At 36.8% G+C, this 20,929-nt stretch overlaps 1 protein-coding gene across 2 annotated transcripts in view; it reads right to left on the bottom strand.

The window, feature by feature from the left end:
* ANGPT1 (angiopoietin 1) overlaps window positions 1-19,935 on the bottom strand; it is a 296,850-nt gene extending 276,915 nt beyond the window's left edge. Inside the window, exon 1 of one of the 2 annotated variants that reach the window (XM_040262143.1) lies at window positions 19,095-19,935. In XM_040262143.1, the coding sequence (XP_040118077.1) occupies window positions 19,095-19,391 (297 nt within the window). In that variant the 5' untranslated portion in view covers window positions 19,392-19,935. Of the gene's footprint in view, window positions 1-19,090 lie in introns of both variants that reach the window. The other variant, XM_040262144.1, reaches the window with a different exon arrangement.
* Window positions 19,936-20,929: the final 994 nt, after the last annotated feature.

Here is a 20,929-nt window from a genome sequence, read left to right as displayed (position 1 = left end):
CTTCCCTAAAGTGAAGCCAATGACAATATCTATGTACAGAGTTCAGAGGATAAAATAAAATAACATCTTTTACAATCTCTGTTCTAGGCTTCAGTTCAGTTCAGTTCAGTCGCTCAGTCGTGTCTGACTCTTTGCGACCCCATGAATCGCAGCACGCCAGGCCTCCCTGTCCATCACCGTCTCCCGGAGTTCACTCAGACTCGCATCCATCGAGTCCGTGATGCCATCCAGCCATCTCATCCTCAGTCGTCCCCTTCTTCTCCTGCCCACAATCCCTCCCAGCATCAGTCTTTTCCAATGAGTCAACTCTTCCCATGAGGTGGCCAAAGTACTGGAGTTTCAGCTTTAGCATCATTCCTTCCAAAGAAATCCCAGGGTTGATCTCCTTCAGAATGGACTGGTTGGATCTCTTTGCAGTCCAAGGGACCCTCAAGTCTTCTCCAACACCACAGTTCAAAAGCATCAATTCTTCGGCGCTCAGCCTTCTTCACAGTCCAACTCTCACATCCATACATGACTACTGGAAAAACCATAGCCTTGACTAGACAGACCTTAGTCGGCAAAGTAATGTCTCTGCTTTTGAATATGCTATCTAGGTTGGTCACAAATTTTCTTCCAAGGAGTAAGCATCTTTTAATTTCATGGCTGCAATCACCATCTGCAGTGATTTTGGAGCCCCCCAAAATAAAGTCTGACACTGTTTACACTGTTTCTCCATGTAGGCTTAGTACATATTAAATGCTCAAAAGTATCAGATATTATTTTCTATTACTATAATTATTCAGGGACATAATTTTTTTAAGAATTTTCTCTTATAAAAATATGATCTTTAAGAGCTTCAATCATGATGTCACTGACGACATGGTCTTTTCTCATACAATCCTGTGTTGGGGTATCTACTTTTTTTGCCATTGACTGCTGGTAGAAGCTTGTGTGTGGTTTCCTCATTCAAAGTTGTGGATAACACTGTTTACCTTTCATATTTTTTAAAAAATATTAGAGACAATGTGTGTAAAGTATCATAGTAAATATCAAATGAATAATAATATCTATTGTTTCGAAACTCCTGTTCAGAGTACCATCAATGAACATGTTCATATATATTGCTTTTTCCTTCTTTTCAATTATTTCCTTGAAAACAATCCCCAAAAGTAGTATTACTGAGTCAAAGGGTTTTTAAAAAGTTATGTTCTTTGTATTTACTGTTATGCTGTTTTCCACTAAGTTTGAACCATTATATAATGTAACAAGCAAAGCACCTCATATATTTAAAGAATGTTCACCTCATATATTTAAAGAATGTTCCTATACTTGTTTCATTCAAGTCCAGATCCTAGGATCATCAGTTAAGAAGGGGAGAATCTGGGATGGATTTTATTGCAGAAATTCCAAACTGCTGGGAATTGAACAGATGCTGCTCACTCATTTTACATTTGGGAGACCACCAGTCAGCCATGCTTAATAACAGCTTTCAGAAACATCTGGATTTAAACTTACAGCCTAAACATGACAGGTTAAGTAGCATATAGCTATAAAATAGCTTCATGCCTTGATTCTCAAAAATCTGAATTCACTGAGATATTTACAATTTTTAAATGATCAGAAAATTTTCAAACAGTGTAGACATTACGAGTCACATAAACTATACAATACATTATTTTGGTATTATGAACTTCTGGCTGACTTGAATTAATAGTTTAGGAAGGCTCAGAGGATTTTTACAAATACTACCTTGAAATTAGAGAAATCCTTACTAATAAATATTTTACTCAAAGGAGTACAAAAGATACACGCAATCTTCAAGTTACATTTATTGAATCTTAATTTATGTAAAAGTGAAATATTTATCCTCAAGAGTAGAGAAAAATAGTAAAAATAATGGCTTAAAAACCAACACATTACTTTCTACCCATATCATGAGCCTTACTGGAAGACGAGCTTCGGGAAGGCAAAGCTCATATCTAATGTATAGCTCTCCAATGATTATCATAATCATGGGTACCATAGTAAGCCCTGCACATGTATCTAAGTTTCTCTAATATATAACTCACAAATTTAGTGGCTTAGAACAACCATTCGGTTATGCTCATTAGGCTTATAGACTCTAGTGAGTCAGGATTTCAGACAAGGTACAGCAGAGATGAGTTGTTCCCATTCCATAATGTTAGGACTTGAACTCCACATATGGAAGTAATAGAGTGACTTAGGGGCTGGAATCATCTAAAGGCTCATTCACTTACATGGCTAGAGCTTGGGTTGGAATAACTGAAAAATGGGAACTTGCTAACCAGAGAACCTACACACTGCCTTCCCATGTGGTTTGATCTCCTTACAACGTGGTGGCTTTAAGAAGTTGGAGTTCTAACATGGCAGCTCAGGGTTTCAAGTATGAATACTGTAGTGAACAGACTGGAAACTGAATTGCCTTTTATGACTCAGATTCAAAGGGAAGAGAATTCTTTATGGGATGATGTCATGTTAGATGTAAAACTATTTATGACATAATACTACAAACATACACTCATATACATACATACAGTAGTACTGTATTATAACCATCTTTGGACTATATAACTAATAATTACCCTCTGGCACTGTTTTCTAGCTATTCAACTTACACTCTTCCCACATTGTTAAATTAAAAAGTTGCATTTTTTTGGTACAGTTTTTTGGTTCTAAATTTTAAAGCTACATAAAAAATTTTAAGCTACACCTTTCTCAAAGATTCTGAGTGTCCATCAAATGAACAGGTAGGACTGGTATATCCTTCGGGTAGAAAATCACCTCTTTGCCATTGATTTCTCAATGGCCTAGTAATCAGAGAAAGACTAAGCACATGTTAACCTCATTTTCTACAGGAGATATTTTGTATTTGAACAGAAGGGAAGTCTTCAAAATATGTGGTAAATTATTTGAAACATAAACAATTTTAAAATATGCTTACAGAGTTTATTTGAAGTTTTTAGTTGCCTTGATACCTTTTTAGGTTGCTGCTGCTGCTGCTGCTGCTGCTGCTGCTACTGCTAAGTCACATCAGTCATATCCGACTCTGTGCGACCCGATAGACAGAAGCCCACCAGGCTCCCCCGTCCCTGGGATTTTCCAGGCAGGAATATTGGAATGGGTTGCCATTTCCTTCTCTAATTCGTGAAAGTGAAAAGTGAAAAAGTGAAGTCGCTCAGTCGTGTCCGACTCTTAGCGACCCCATGGACTGTAACCCACCAGGCTCCTCTGTCCATGGGATTTTCCAGGCAAGAGTACTGGAGTGGGGTGCCATTGCCTTCTCCGCCTTTTTAGGTTAGGACTTTCCAAACTAGATACAGTGGAAGACATTTTTAAAAACTAGAATAATATACAGGAATATTTTACACTCAGTATAATTAAATTCCATAGTGACCTTTTCCCTCGAAACTGCACATATTTGATTTGTGAACTCAAGGTATGTAAGCTTTAGTCCCTTATAAAACATAAAGGACACTAAATAATATCCCTTTCTCTCTGGCATGGAGACTTCTTATCTCCAATATGTACTCAATTCTAAGTTAAGAGCTTTGTTGAGGGATAAGTGTAGGATTTCCACTTCTATTGTCAACTTTAATCATCTATTTGAGCCAAAGTCTCTTTAGTCCATTAGTTTATCTTGACTGTCAGTAAGAGATGACAGTTTCGCTTTCACCAGTGTCTATTAATTTTTTGTTCTTTTTTCTAAGCACAAATAAATCTGAGGTCAATTTTTAGTTTTATATACTTCAGAACTAAAATAAAGTAAAATTAAAAATACATATATAGTCATTTTCCCAAAAATACTACAAACAGATCCTAATTCATGACTGCTGGAATATTAAGCAATACCCTCTACTGACTATATTTTATCCTTATTTTGTCTTTACCTGAAATAAATACAATCTAACACTTCAAGATTGTGTTTATAAACAAAAATGTAGATAAATTTACTAGCTTAAAATATTATCTTTATTTGTGCAGTCATATCACAGTAACCTCAACTAGGCAGTTTGTGTAAGCAATTCACTTATTTGTAAAAATGTAAAAACAGGAATCAGATTTTTGGCTGTGACATATTTTTAAATAAAAACTTTTATCCAGTCAAGAGTAGTTCCAGAAAATAGTTCTCTTAAGAACAGTAGCTTTCTTATAGTAATTTTTATATATACATGGTAAATTATTCTACTCTCCAAAGAAGGTTATTTATCCTAGATATACTCTATAAAAACTCTATAAAAACTAGAGCAAAGTATCATTCATTAAATCTCTTCCCCATGCTCCATCATGCAAAATTGGTTTTAATTTGTGAAGGAGAAATGCAAAAGACATGAACAATGAAGAACTTTAGAGTTAACCACTCAGAACATCTCGGTTCAAATTCTCTATCAAAGTAAATATGTAACCTTTTAAAAATTACTTGATTTCATTGTTCCTCAGTCTGCTTATCTGTAAACTAGATATGGTAATACCTACTATTTATAAAAGTATATGTGTTTATCTGTTTGGATGTTGATACTGCTTAACGAAAGTAGACATTTACATCCTATTTGCTACGAAACACCTTTCTTAATAGAATGTCATTTTCATACTTCCTTTTGGGACAGAACATCCGATATCCATTGCCCTCTTTTCAGATAGCTTGGTTTATTCCATACACAAAGCAATAGCAATTTCAATGGCAGGAAATGTGGTTGCTATACGGATGAGATAAAGCACACCATAACCACGTGCCAAGATAAAGAGCAAACAATATAGACTTCCCTGGTGGCTCAGATGGTAAAGCATCTGCCTACAATGCGGAAGACCTGGGTTCAATCCCTGGGTTGGGAAGATCTCCTGGAGAAGGAAATGGCAACCCACTCCAGTACTCTTGCCTGGAAAATCCCATGGGTGGAGGAACCTGGTAGGCTATAGTCCATGGGGTCGCAGAGAGTCGGACACGACTAAGCGACTTCACTTTTTCACTTTCATATGACTAAATATGGGAGGTCACATTCCAACTTCTTTTAATTTGTATTTGCTATTTTGTCAGTTACCTCTTGAGGGTTTCCCAGGTGGTGCAGTGCTAAAGAATCCACTTACTAATTCAGGAAATGCAGGAGATATGGGTTCAATCCCAGAGTCGGGAAGATCTCCTGGAGGAGGAAACAGCAACCATTCCAGTATTCTTGCCTAGGAAATCCCATGGACAGCGGAGCCTGGAGGGCTACAGTCCAGGAGGTCGCAAAGACTTGGACATGACTGAACTACTATGCACATGTACACAACACTTGAGAGGAGATGAACAGTATCAGACACAATAGGTGTAAATTGAAAAATATGGAGAGGATGAAGAAAGAAAATCTTAAACTTGAGAAAGTTATAATAGTCATTGCTGGCACCAAAATTCTTCAGACCACTTCACTGACCAAAGAGTCACCCCTAAATAGTTTGATCACCACAGCATGAATTTATTCTTGTTTCAGTATATATCCTATCACTATCTTTGGGGTCCCTACAATCTGATTCTTAGCACTCCTTGAGAACTCGGGTCAACTAAGGGGATATGCAGTGAGGTTTTTTTTCTTTTCTTAATGTTTTTTAATCTGTCCCACTATGCAAGGGTGGAGGATGAAATGGTACAGATGAGTTCTATTTTGCCCCACCCCATTCTGTCCTCTCTTCTCTTTTGCACTCTATGAAGAACAATGGACAGAGGGAAGTTAGGGTAACTTGGAGCCTTTCCACCTCATGCAATTGGTATTTATCAGCCATGAAAGCAGCTAATCTCAAGGCCCAGGCATCTGAGTAATCAGGCCTCTGAGACCAGGAAGTAGAGTCATTACAATTGCTCGCAAGTAGCAGTGTTAGCTGAGCGCTGAAGAATTGATGCTTTTGAACTGCGGTGTTGGAGAAGACTCTTGAGAGTCCCTTGGACTGCAAGAATATCCAACCAGTCCATCCTAAAGGAGATCAGCCCTGGCTGTTCATTGGAAGGACTGATGCTGAAGCTGAAACTCCAGTACTTTGGCCACCTCATGTGAAGAGCTGATTCATTGGAAAAGACCCTGATGCTGGGAGGGAATAGGGGCAGGAGGAGAAGGAGACAACAGAGGATGAGATGGCTGGATGGCATCACCGACTCGATGGACATGAGTTTGGGTAAATGGGAGATGGTGATGGACAGGGAGGCCTGGCGTGCTGCAATTCATGGGGTTGCAAAGAGTCGGACACAACTGAGCGATTGAACTGAACTGAACTGAGCAGTGTTTTGTTCTTGAACCAAAATACCAGAAATATTTTAATTAATAGGGACAATGATAAATAAAATAGGAAGTGATATAAGAGGTCACTGACTGAGAAAGCAAGGCTTTTCTTCTCATTTTTACAACTCTTTGAATGACCCACAAAGGGAAGCTGCATGCAAATAATATTTTAAGTTCCAGGATGTGCTTTTGCTTTTCCAAGAAGGATTCTCCACAGAAAAATCCACAAGCGAGGTCATTAAATTAAACAGAAGATATTTAGAATAGACAGCCTCACCCCATATAAAGCAACTGTAAGCCTTTCTCTGTGTTTCAGAAGTTTTTAGATAAATAGTCAGATGCATTTAAGCTCTGTAACTTCAAGAGATGGTGCTTCTAAGGATATGACTGGAGGGACTGCAGATGTGGGATTCCTTAGTCTGTTAACAGATCTGTGGGAGGGTAGAGAGAATTGGACTACTGTGCTTCAATCAGCAGCATAACCTATGTGTCACAGTCAATTTAACCATGAAGCTTTAGAGGTAGGATGAGGACAAATGGCTGTCTGAAGCAAAACTTGAAAAAGGGCAACTCATTTGGTGTGAAAGATTTACAGGTTTAGACGCAAAGACTATCACAGAAAAACAGTTTAAACAGACTTAAGGTTTGAAGATTGACAAGAAGAGATATCATAGAGCTGCTGTATCTAATTGCATAGTTGGTTAAGAGCATGGGTCATAGAGCCAGGCTGCTTGGAATTGGGTACGCGTGCTGTCACTGAGCCATTGGGCAATGCTGGGCAAGTTTCTCTCCTCTCTGTGCCTCAGCTTCCTCGTTTGCTATGACCAAAAATTATAATATTATCTACTGAAAATATTCAATGAATTAATACACATAAAGTTCTTCCAAAGGGACTGATAGTTGGTAAAAGCTCTCAACACTGGACTATTACTATAACCCAGAACTGCCCCCAAGGAATTACTAATATTTGCTCAACATTTACTATGTAATAGGACTTATGAAAAGTAATTTATGTGACTTATGCTTACTCTTAAGAATCATCCTATAACGTAAGTGCTATTACCTTATTTTACTAGTAATGAAAATGAGGCATAGAGAAACTTGCCCAAGGTCACACAGCAAGAAGCAGCACTGTCAAGATTCACCTGGGTGGTCCGGCTCTAGGTACAACACATTTCATCAGTGTGAGGTACTGTCTCTAGACTTGACACAGGAAACAGTGGACACAAACAGTGTATTTGGTTTCATTATCTATTTCAGTGGGCTTAGACTTCTCAGCAAAAAGGGGCTACAGTGGATTCATCACCTCTCTTTTCTGGTTTTCAAGTCTCGTAAGTCTCCAAAATGAAGAATGGGCCAACTATTGTTTAAGAAAAAGCAGGCCACTGCGAAGCCAGAAAGGAAATTAGAACTTTCACTTATGATATAATAAGCAAGTTAATAATTAATTTGTATAAGGTCTAATTTTGGAGTCTTCATCCCCATAGTATATCAAACAGCTCTGCATTATTCATCTTCTAAAGAAAGAGAAAAAGCTCCACAAAGTTAATGAAATTGAAGGCATTGCCTTCATATGATTGTCCTCTTCCAATATACTGTGATATGTGGTAGTTCAGGTGTATTTGGGAAAGTGGATTCAAGAATGATTTTTACCTATTCTTAACTGAATTAATCTTCAGAACCCAGGCAATGTCTTTAAAAATCCTAAAGAGCCAGCACATGTAAACAAGAAAATGGCAATTCTGGTGTCATGTACTAAAAATAAAAATAAAGTTTAGCTTAGTATGTTTAACAAGGATCTTTGCAAATTCTGAAAATACCAAAATGCCTACTTAAAATTCATATTCCTTTTCACTACCCTTAACAATGAATTCTGTTCTAAGTATATAGTGTAGCTTAAGATATTAAGTAATCAATTAATATTCTTAAATTTAAAAAAGCATAAACTATCATGAAAATAGGTAAGTTATACAATTTGTCACTAGTTATCCAAGAATTGCCTACTGTCAACATATTTAGGTCATGTTAAATATGGTTGGGCCTCAACACTTTTGAGTCTACATATTTTTGGTAACTTACACATTAATATTCTTAAACTGATTTGCATATGGCAAATTTGGATATCTTTACATCAGCTTGCCAAAAACATTCAAATTTCAAGTTTTTTTTCCTGCCTGCCAGTAGATTGGTTTTGGCAACTTTATCTGCCTAATATTTGATTATTTGAATGTTCTGTTGCAGTTATTTTGAATCTGTATTCTTTTGTATAGATAGTCTCTTGAAGGATGCCTCTGGGAGAGGGGCTGAGGAAGAAGATGATGGTGGGGCCTCACTCCATTTCTCCTTTAGCCCCTTGAGTGCATCTAGATTACATTTTAAGTTTCTGCCTCATAATTTGCTTGGAAATAAGGCTCCACTGGTAAGAAATATGTACAATTCATTAACTCATTTGTTAAAAATATCAAACCTTCACTCTATTATTAACATTCAAAAAGCATTACTCAATTTATTCAATAAATTTTTCATTAATACTATAAATATTAAACTTACTGCTTATTACAACTCTGTTCTTGACATTCAAAAACTGAGTAAAACTGGACAATAAATACTGGTGATATTAGTAATAAAGACACAACTCTTGCCTCATGTCTGTGCAATTGAGATAAGGTAGATGTAAGGGCTGCTGGGTACATACACCAAATCAAAACTTTAGCCACAATAAATTCCCACTGGATTATAATCTAGTCAACTATATATTAACAGTGAAGACAAGAACAGGGTTAAAATGTTTTATAAAATTTTGGAATTATCTTTAAAGGTTTAGAAATAAAATTTGGGATTTTATTTGTTTTCTGGGAACAGAAATTCTCCAGTAATCTTTTTTTTTATTGAAGAAAAGAAATGATTTAATTTCTGCTGTATAGCAAGTGATTCAGTTGTATACATATGCACATTCTTTTTATATTCTTTTACCCCAGGAAATTGGATATAGTCTCCTGTGCTATACAATAGGGCCTTGCTGTTTATCTATTCTAAATGTAATAGTTTCCACCTACTAACCTCAAACTCCCAGCTCATCCCTCTCCCCAAACCTTGGCAATCAGGGGTCTGCTCTCTCTGTCTGTGAGTCTGTTTCTGTTCTATATGTAGGTTCATTCGTCCCATATTTTAGGTTCTACATGTAAGTGACATCATATGGCATTTGTCTTTCTCGTTTTGACTTATTTCACTTAGTATGATCATTTCTAGTTGCATCCATGCTGCTACAAATGGCATTACACTGTTCTTGTTTATGGCTGAGTAGTATTCCATTGTATACATGTAGCACATCTTCTGTATCCATTCATCTGTCAATGGACATTTAGGTGGTTTCCATGTCTTGACTATTGTGACTAGTGCTGCTATGAACACAGGGGTGCATGTATCTTTTTAATTATAATTTTGTCCAGGCATACGCCCAGGAGTAGGATTGCTAGATCATATGACGGTTCTATTTTTAGTTTTCTGAGGAACCTCCATACTGTTTTCCATAGTTGCTGCACCAACTTACATTCCCACCAACAGTGTAGAAGAGAAATCCTCCAATAATCTTTAGGGTCTAGTATTATAATTCAACTAATTTAGCTTTCCCAAACAGAATAGTGACTATCTATACAGTGTATAACTTCTTAGTGAATTAAACTAAACATAAAATGAAACTTTAAAATACACCACCTTCCAAAATTATTCAGCCATTTTGTAGAAATACTATAGGTTTACCTATTTGATGCCACTGAGTTTGATGGCTTACATGTATATGTTATTAACAATTCAAGACATTCACATTTCATTTCCATTTTATTTATATTTCAGCTACTTATTTACTTTAGACACAACTTGATGCTAATTTTCATGCACTTTCAGTAGGTCAACACAAACTTCAATACATGACAATGTGGACCTGTAGCAAGTGAGCTGATAGTCATATAGTGTATATAATTTATTACATTATTTTTTCTATATATTCTCCAATACTTACTGTCAAAAGAAAAGATCTGTGCATGTCCAAATACATTATTGATGAAATTATTAGCTACCAGTAGTGTCGTGTCTGGCTTTATATGTTTTCTTCACTTTCTCAGTTAAGTATTACCTTTTTATTTGTTTGAAGGAAGAAATCAGATCATTTGGATAGGCAAAAAAAGATTAAACAAGCCTGAAAACCTCCCACTTACAATATTTCTATGTAAGAATTAGAGAAGAGCATTTAGGTATAGAGCCTCCAAATATAAAGAAAAGATAATCCATGGAGTGCTTCATTCTTTAGAAGCCTCTGTGATAAGGGAGGGGGCATATCTTTTGTACTTTTTGTAAAGAGATTTAAACGCTAAGAGGCCCTCCTTCTCTCAGACCATAGGGCTAGAACCAAAGGGGGTTTGGAACTTCCCAACTTCACAGCAAACGATAATCTTGTATTGAAACAAAAGGCAAGGATGACTCAGAATGTAATTAGGGTTGTGCATGTAAGCAAATGACACAATATAACTTGTGGTATTAAAAAAGAAGACAAGGCCCAGGAAAAGGCTGCTGATGTTTCCACACAGAGACAAGGCATGCAGAATGAGAAGAAAAAACAAAACAAAACAAAAACTCCTCAATTAATAAAATACAGCAAAGGGGATGATAAACCTCTGAATTTTGTAGCTGAGCATCCCACTTGTTGCTCCTCCCCATCTCATCATTTAGAGTGGGAACACTTGCAACATTTATATCTAAAACAAATGACAGAGGAGAAAAGATTTCTAAATAGACTGAATGTAAAATGCAGAGCTGGAGTCCCATTTCTATGAAAATAGAATGCCTCTGATATTTTGTCAACATGCTTGTTAATGTCACAACAAGATGAAACAGGCACAGAGCACCCTGGCACCCAGACTTGTTCATTGTTTAACCAGAGGCTGCTGATTTGTTATTCAGGTGCTTTTTTATTTTTTAACATGTATTTGTTTTTGAAACATTTCTCTGTTCACATGAAGAAGGGCAGGGGCAAAAGAGAAATGAAATTTATCTACCTGTACTCTAAAATGTCATCTCACAGCATGTTCCAATACCAAGCCAAGAAATGGCTTAGACAGGATCCCTGCCAATTGGCAAAGGCCTGAAGATTACTTGGCTTCCTGCAGTGCCATCCTTTTCTCACACAGCAAACCTCACAATTTACTTTGCAATGGTCTCAATGTTAATACTACATTCCTTTTGAGATATAGAACAGGGCTCAGCAAACTTTTTTTTTTTTTTGTAAAGGCCTGGATATCAGATTTAAAGCTCCGTGGGCCTTCTGGACTCTATTGCAACCACTCAACTCTGCCTTTACACAAAGAAAGCAGCCATAGACAATACATAAGCAAATGGGTATGGCTCTGTTCCAATAAAACTTTATTTAAAAATAGGTGGACAGTTAAGGAATGAGTGCAGATGTATTCTAATAAAGTTTATTTACAAACATAGGTAGCAGGCAGAACATAGGCCAAGGGCCAAAGTTTGCGGACTCATGTAATAGATTACGGAAACTCAGGACTAATTAAAATTTCTCCCATTAACATAGTTAGTAGGGAAATGTATAGAATATAGTTAAGCCTTATTTTCATACATATGTTTAATTTGAGTTGGAATTTGCCCATGGAATTCATTGATTTCTCTAATCATTAAAAAGAAATTATTCTTTCCAACTATGTTCCAGTCATTGTGCAAGAAAAGTAGATCTGCTATCAAAATAATATATAAAAAATTAAAAAAAAAAAGAATTAGTGAACAAAACAGGCACAGTCTCTACCTCACAGCATAGAGGGTCTGAGAGAATAGATATGCAAATATTTACTGAGGTCTACTATGTATCATGCACTCTTCTACCAGTAAAGGTATACTGTATGGAACAAGACAGACAAGGACCTCTGGTGGTGTTTACATTCTTAGTAGAGGCAGATAGAATAAATTTTGTGACAAACAATAAACAACAAAAGATCACAGTGGTAAATGCCATGAAGAAATTATAAATATAATGATAGAAAATCACTTAGCAGAGTGAGGAAAAGTGGTAGGTAATGGTGCTCAAAGAAGACTTTCAGAGAATATTTCTGAGCAAAGGGCTGAATGAAGAGAAAGAGCCATTAATGCCAAGATGTGGGGCAAGACTTTTTCTAGCTAGGTAAACAGCATGTAAAGCCCCTGAGACAGGAATGAGCTGGTCTGAGGGAGTTATAACAAGAAGGCTAAAGTCATCGGAGTGTCTGGAATGAGAGAAAGGTTTAATAACTGAGAAGTCCAGAGAGGAGTGTGGGGCAGATCATATAGGACCTCATGGTAAAGAATCTGGATTCTTTTCTCACATAATGGAAAACTGTATGAGGATATTAAGGAAAAGAACAATACATTCTCATACACTTTACACTGAATCAAGAATTACATATGAGATGAGTGCTACTAAAAGCTCAATGTGAAATGGAAGTCAGGAGTAAGGAAGGGCTGCAGTTACCCTTAGGAAAAAACCTATTTGCCCTGATCCTAAAACCTGAGATCCATCAGTGGAGACAGTTTGGGGGAAGGCTTGCTCCTTCTTGCAGAGACACTCAAAAGGCTGTATTATAGCTCCAAATGCCCAACTTCTGGGGCCCAGAAAGTCTGCATGCCTTCTTGGATCTTTCAGTTTTAAATATAACAATCAAAATCGAAGTATTCATTGAAAAGTTAATACAGAGCTCTATTTAGCTTGAAAATCAGGGGTTATTCTCAAACGAAGTTAGTGGAGAAATTTCTACAAGTGAGTTTAAAAGACAATTGTTATTCCTATTAACATTTCTCAGCAATTGACATTTTTTCTATCTCTATGTATAAATAATGGCTTCCCAGATGGCTCAACAGGTAAAGAATCTGCCTGCAATACAAGAGACACAGGAGACACAGGTTTGATCCCTGGGTCAGGAAGATCCCCTGGAGAAGGAAATGGTAACCCATCCAGTATTCTTGCCTGAAAAATCTCATGGACAGAGGAGCCTGGTGGGCTACAGCCAAAGGATCACAAAGAGTCGGACACAACCGAGTGACTAAGCACGTGCATAAATCATATATGCATATTTTATTCAAATTTAACAACAAATCTTTAAAAACATACTTGTTGACTGTCTGCTCATTTTACCCATTCTAGAAATCCCCTCATGTGCAAATAAGAGAGCACCCTCTCTGGGTTAGTATTGCACAGTCACCAGTCACTAAAACAATCCACAGATGAGAAGTCAGTTCTAGTTACTTAGATTCACATGTGCATATATTATCCTGTATGCAATAAATGTTTGCCTATTAGTGTGGAAGTATAAAGTTATTTTTTTATTCCACAGGAAGATCTAGCTGACACTCAAGTAACTTAGAAGCCAATTTTGGCATCAGAAAGCAGTTGCAAATTCCCTTAACTTGCTTTATTTTATACCTAGCACCACCCACACACTTTAGCACTTGCTATTTTTTATTTTTACATTATGATGATAACAGTACTATTATTCAGACATTTAACAGACACCTTGGAAAATATAAAGGTGGATAAGGAGACATTCACTACACTCCGGGGACTCATAGTCTAAGTAGGCAAACAGCCCTCGAGACAAATAATGAAAACGACAACAGCTACACAACATGGAAATGCAGTACTAACATGATATGTACAACGTGATAACACTGGAGAACTCGGCCTTTGAGGGTAAGTAGAGTGTGGGTACATTTCATGGAGAAACTGGCAATAAAGCTGACTCTTAAAGAATAATTAAGAAGACAGATGGAGTCATAGAAGTTTTTAAGATCCTAGACCATTTGGCTAAATACAATTTGGATAATTAATACCATATAGTCTAGACTCAATATCTTTTAATGTAATATTAGGACAAAAATGTTGCATGATGTAGCTGAAAGGGAGCAGAATTTGTCATGCCAAAATATGCCTTTTGGCATAAGGATTATTTCAGGCTGATTTTTTTTCTTTTTTTTCTGTTGCAGGCTGATTATTTTTAAGAAACAGCAGACATAGGAAAAGCTCCAAAAACCAAGCAGAAATTAGCCTTCTAATTCACATTTACAAAGGAATTTACATTTACAAGAGAGATCTCCGTTTGTAAGGATGTGGGCTTCCCAGGTGTCCTGGTAAAGAGCCCAGGCTGCCAGTGCAGGAGACTTAAGAGACCTGGGTTTAATCCCTGGGTTGGGAAGATCCCCTGGAGAAGGGAATGGCTACTCTCTCCAGTATTATTGCCTGGAGAAAGGAATGGCTACTCTCTCCAGTATTCTTGCCTGGAGAGTCCTGGAGAGTCCCAGGACAGAGGAGCAGTCCACAGGTCACAAAGAGTCAGACATGACTGAAGCAACTTAGCACACATACTCACTCTCTGTATCACAAGAGGAAGATGACTAAACCTCTAGCAACTCTATGAACAGAGGAGGCATGGATTTAAATCTTCATAACAACCCTACTCTTGTTTACTGTGCTTACCCTGAAAACCTGGCTTACCTGAGACATCTTTTGTGTTTAGCTGGAGACAGTATTTGAGGTCATTTTGGGGGGGTTATTCAGTTTTCCTGGGTGAAGGTATACATATTATTAAACTTGTTTGTTTTTCTCTTGTTAACATGTTTTTTATTATAGAGAGGCCTCAGTCATGAACCTGGAATGGTAGAGAAAGTATTCTTTTTCCTCTTCCATATCGTCCTTTAAGAGATAACTTAAAATATAGTTGGGAAAGTAAAGTATATACACAAAATGTTAATAGCACATAGTAAGTGCAGACTGCAATACAAAGACAATGCATTCATTTATTCAATCAACAAACATTTATTATCTATACTCTATGGAGGATCTCCTGAGGAGGACATGGCAACCACTCCAGTATTCTTGCCAGGAGAACCCCCATAGACAGAGGAGCCTGGTGGGCTACAGTCCATGGGGTCACAGAGTTAGACACGACTGGGTGACTAAGCACACACACACACACGGATGATATACTACTCTAAGCCCTGCGGAAATGACACTGGACAAACACACAAGGAAGTCACACTCTAGTAGATATTAATATAAGTTGATAGGTGTAATACAAGGGTTTTTTAAAAAAAAGATTATCACTATCATTGCTGTGCTGTGCTTAGTCACTCAGTCATGTCCAACTCTTTGCAACCTCATGGACTGTAGCCTGCCAGGCTCCTCTGTCCAGGGGGATTCTCCAGGCAAGAAAACTGAAATAGGTTGTCATGCCCTCCTCCAGGAGGTCTTTCCAATCCAGAGGTTGAACTCAGGTCTCCCGCATTGCAGACAGATTTTTTACCATCTGAGCCACCAGGGAAGCCCTTGCTATCATTGATGTTTCAGATAACTGTATGCTAAGTCCTAATTCTCTGAAGCAAAGAATACAATATTCAAGTAGAGAATGTTGTTAGTCAAAAAGTGCTATCCAAGCACTTCATTAAAAGTGTTTCATTTATTAATATTCTGATGACAATTCATAACTGCATTTTATACTAACAATCAATACATTAATTTTAGCTAGTATGAAATAGTATAGTAGATACATCTTTGCTCTCTGTTACAAGGCATGTTTTTAACTCAATTTATTTATACTTTCAATCAAAAAAAAAAAGAAAAGACACCATTTGGCAAAGGCAAACAGACTGTCTAAGCATTCTCCCAATATATTTTAAATACATGTACTTGTGAACTTGGGGTATATGAGAGAAAGAAAACAACAGTTCAAGAAGCACAGGATGTGGAATAGACATTCAGCAATAGAGATTTCTGTGTTATAGGAAAGTAAAAAGGAATCACACACAAAAAAAAGCAGCAAAGATACAAAGGCCTTTTGTACTTACCTTTACTATCCTAAGATCTGGTCACTCTCACGTATTAGTATGGTTTGTTAATAATTCTGAAAAGAGCTATATGGCAGAAGAAAGTCAAACCTAGACAGACAACCCAGGTGTTTCATCCAATAAAAGTGTGACTTTTGAACATTTATGTATATTGCTTTTCCTGATTTAAAAGTAAGGATGATGCTACAAACCTATCTCATGTTGGTGTTAATCAACAAGTTATCATGGAAAGCTAATCTCCAAGAACTAAATCTGTCACATCAAGAGACCAGTAACGTAACAGTTCCGGCACTTATGATGACCAATACATTCTATGCCCCACTGCCCACCTTGCCTCTCATCTTGTTCAGTTACAAGACCAGAAAAGTTGAGGAATGAGATTGGAAAGTGTAAGTTTCATATATTGACTTATAGTGACAGCCAGTCTCTTGTGAAGAATATTTAAAAGAATCCAGTTCACCAAACATCAAGCAAGCTAATAGATTAACATAAATTATCATTAAGTTGCTGCTAGCATTGATAACATACATTTTGCAAAAAAAAAAATTCCCAATAGTGATGACATGAGCTGCATAATAATCACGTGTTTGATTAATTATACTGTTGAATAAATGGATGAATTACTTACACTGATAGGCTCAGTTTCTGCAGTGCATTATTTCTGATCCTAATACAATTACTGGGAATCAAAATAGAAGTAGCACACATTACAGCATTAAGTATACCAAATGGTTACAATAAAAAAGATTTCCATTTGAATTATCAAAATAAATACATTGCATGAAACTTAGAACTTGAAGTATAGAAAACTTCTAATTAAGGAAAACTTATGAGAACCTTTAGCAAGTTCTTTGCTGAATGCATTTATTTGGTTTCTTGATCCTCCAACCAATCGCATTAACAATGACAAAAGATATGCAAATTGAAACGGACAATTGTCAAGCCAAACTGCTCTGATTCAAACTAACAGAGACATTGTCAGCATACATTCTGCTTGATTCATGCTAGCAAGGGTCAATTTCACCAAAAAACATGTTCATAGTTATGCTTGGCTATAATCTGAAAACTACGCCATAATCTTGACCAAAAATAATACAAAAAAAAATCAAATGTTTTTCAAACATTAACATATGAAGCATGTGCATGATTTAAACCCAGTAGAATCACGTCTTTATCCTGTTACTGTTAAATAACTGCATAACAACAATAAAAATATGCATTTTCATGCTTAAATCATCATTTGGATTGTATATTTTAAGCAAACAAAATATTACATTTTTGGTAGAATAACTCACTGAAGACAATTTGGAACTAAATTTCCCTCTTCACCTTCCTCAATGACTCCAGACTAATTTATAATGATTAAATTCTCATTTAAAACTATATGAACAGTATATTGAGAATAGTAATAAGCTACTCAACCAAATTCATTTGTTCATGATGGAAATAAGTTTTGTGAAAGGAAAAGAAAAAACCTATTATAAACTGCTGCTGTAATTAGTGCCTCAAATTTAAGCTACATTTAATTAGTGCCTGAAATTTAAGCCATGTTATCAAAATACTTCAGAATTGTTTGTTTTCTATTATTTTGCCTGTCAATGTATTTTTTTCACCTGTAACCTACAATAGGAAGATCAACTAAAATTCCAAGGTTGGAAACTCTAAAACTACTAAGGTTTAGTTAACTTGTCAAATAAAATAACAGTGATCTTAGTTCAGTCCCTAGTGGACAAAAGTAAAATAACTATTACTTGGCATGATTCAGCAGGAGGTGATCTAAGTGAGTGTGACCACACAGGAACAAAAAAGAGCGTTTGTCCTTTCCCTATCTTTTATCTTCTTAAAGGGTTTGTTCTGTTAACAGACTAACATAAAGAAGACTAGACTGCTTGTGTTCCTACCCTACACATCAAGTGAATTTTTAGCAAAGATCCCTGGGGGAGAAGCTTTCCACAAGTGGGACACTGACACTGTCACCCTTCCAGTGACACATTTGAACACACTTGTTATCTGCTGCTTACTTGTTACACAATTAAACAGAGAGCAAAGAGGGAAGGAATTGCAGAAAGTGTGTTATTTTTCATTGACATATTTTCAACAAAAACTTTTAAATGGTTTATAGAGAAATAACTAAATATGATGCTTGATTTTTATAAATTGGAATTAAATGCATACTCAACATTAACATTTATCTAGATCCTCACATTGCACTGTGTGTGACTATAATGTCTTGAGGAAAGAGGTACTTTAGGGACGTAGCAAAATCTACATGTCGCGTTCAGCCCAAATCTGCAGGTGCATGTCTTTTCACAGTGGGCAAACAACCTCTTCCTGATGAGTTCACATTCAAATATATTTTCCTGATTTTTTTCTCAAGGACAGAAGAAATATATGACAGAAATCAGTCCTTTACTATTCTACTGCTTGCTGAAACTGTTTCCTTTACATACTTATTCAGTTTCTTCAATCAAATATCATACTTTGTATTTATCCACATTTTATATTAACTTTACTAGAGGTTGAAAAATAAGTATCTGGTGATGACTTTCTGTCCTAGTTGCACAAAATTTCAGGGTGTAAAATTTATTTGATCCTAATAGTACTGTTGTTATTACTTAATTTTTTCACCAACTTACTCAAGACATACATGTTTGATTTTTTTTTTTAAGTTGGGCTTTGACAGTCAGAAAAACTCAAGCTGAATTTTAAATAAGAAAACCAAAAATGTCACAAAATGTGCCAGTGTTAGGCACACAAATGGGGTGCCACCATACTTTCAGAGGCACAAGCCTACAAAACGTTGGCTCACCCTTTTAAGTCATAGGGAGAGAGCCGTCTTGCATTTGCAAACACTGCCCCCCTGGAGCAAAAGGTAAACACACAAATGGCCCCCTAAGGAACTCTTAAGTTAGTTGCAGCGGGAGAACAGAAAAGGCTCCGTGCAATTAGAAACTGAAAGCGTTCACTTACTTTTTGCAGCCACTGAGTATAATTTTCCATCACATGCTCCAGATGTTGAAGTTTCTGGGAAGAGAAATCCTGTTCCACGTGTGGAGCATCTCTCTGCAAGGCGTTTGTGTTGTACTGGTCTGTCGTACTCTCACGACAGTTACCGTCGTGTTCTGGAAGAATGAAAGTGTAGGCACATTGCCCATGTTGAATCCGGTTATATCTTCTCCCACCGTTTTCTGGACTTCGGCGCTGGTTGCTGCACCCTATGTGAGTCAGAATAGCAGCGAGGAAAGCAAAGGAAAGGAAAACTGTCATTGTACTGCCGGCACTCTCTCCGTGCCTCTCGCAAAACTCGCTCCTTTCTTCTGACTTTTAAACTAGTTCTTTATTTCAGGTAAAACTGCTTGTTTGTTTGACTTTTCCCTTTCAAAGAAAGTTTTGTAGAAGAATCACAGAAAACTAGCCATTTTTAGCTTTGTTCTAAAATGGTATTTTTTTTTAATTTCACCGTAATGATAGTTTCCTTAGTTAAAAACTTGAGATATTTATTGCATAGTAGCTGAGATTTATTGTTTCCTCTCGGTGTAACCGTTCAGCGTAGAGCCTGCCTGAGTCAGCTGCGTGTACATATTCTAGACCCTTTCCTCTGCCCTATCTGCTGCAGATCTGCTATTTTCTCCCAGACCTCAGTGAGTTTTATTAAGGTTGCACATCCAAGCCAAGCTGGAAGCAGGCAGCCTTTCACAAGATGACTTGACAAGAATGCATGAGGGTGCCCCTATGCTAAGGATTGCTGATGGCTTGAAGCGGCTGGATCGTCTTACACATTGGCTAGATGCGCATGACCTCGATCGTGTATGGCCCTCCCGCCCCTTCCGCAGACAATTGCCTTGAGCCTTTAGCAGATTCACTGAAAATCAATAAATAGAGCAGTCCACCTTAATACACTTTTGGTGTGTATGCTGACCTACTAAAATCCAGCAAACTAGAAGTATGTCTTTAAAGTTTTACTTAATTGGGGAACCTGAAGAAGAAAACTGGCACAGTTTCCAAGAAAATTATTTTTTATAGTGGATGATGAATCTGTACAATTATTACTTTTCTTAAAAAAATAATTCTTTACTCTGGGGAAAAAGACATTAAAACCATTTTTAGAGATGGCATTTATTCACTTAGAATTTCAGGAAATTATCAGGAAGGGTCAAATTAGCAAAACATTTCACAATGTCACTCAAAGGAATATAGCATATGCATATTAAGTAGAATAATTTTAGTATTTTCTGAGATATAAATTTTAAATAAAACTGGCTCCCCGGTCAGAATGCAGCCCTGTGTGTTCTGTGTACATAAATTGAGCAACTTCCTTACAAAAACACTGTGGTTACCATTTAAGACAGTGGCCTGAGAATTATTAATTCCTGTGGTACATCCCAATCATATATTTCACAAGGACCTCTTTGGTACTGCTATGGCTATCTTTAATGCTGGTATGGAAGTTCTACATAAATTCTCCCGTGGCTGCACAGGAAAACTATCTGAGAACAAACAGATCAGGTGTGTTAACGAGACAGCATAGAGCTGTATAGGAGAAATCTCTGCTTCTATTAAGTATGAAATAAAAAGTATCAGAAGATGATTTCTTAAATGTAGGGTGTAAACATTTAAACAAACATTTGAATATAAAGAACAAGTGATAATTACAGAATTAATTTTACAGCACTGAGATCTTTACTAGCTCTGTGTGGAAAACATGAATTATAAGCAGAGGCTTTCACCAAGAACTGGGAAGGATTTTGGGGAATGGAGTTTCCCAACTGTAATCATGGTGTGAAAACAGAAGCCACAGATGTTGA

The sequence above is a fragment of the Oryx dammah genome, unplaced genomic scaffold (assembly GCF_014754425.2).
Source record: "Oryx dammah isolate SB20612 unplaced genomic scaffold, SCBI_Odam_1.1 HiC_scaffold_19, whole genome shotgun sequence".
Taxonomy (NCBI): Eukaryota; Metazoa; Chordata; class Mammalia; order Artiodactyla; family Bovidae; genus Oryx; species Oryx dammah.
This window is presented reverse-complemented; position numbering and strand designations above follow the sequence as displayed.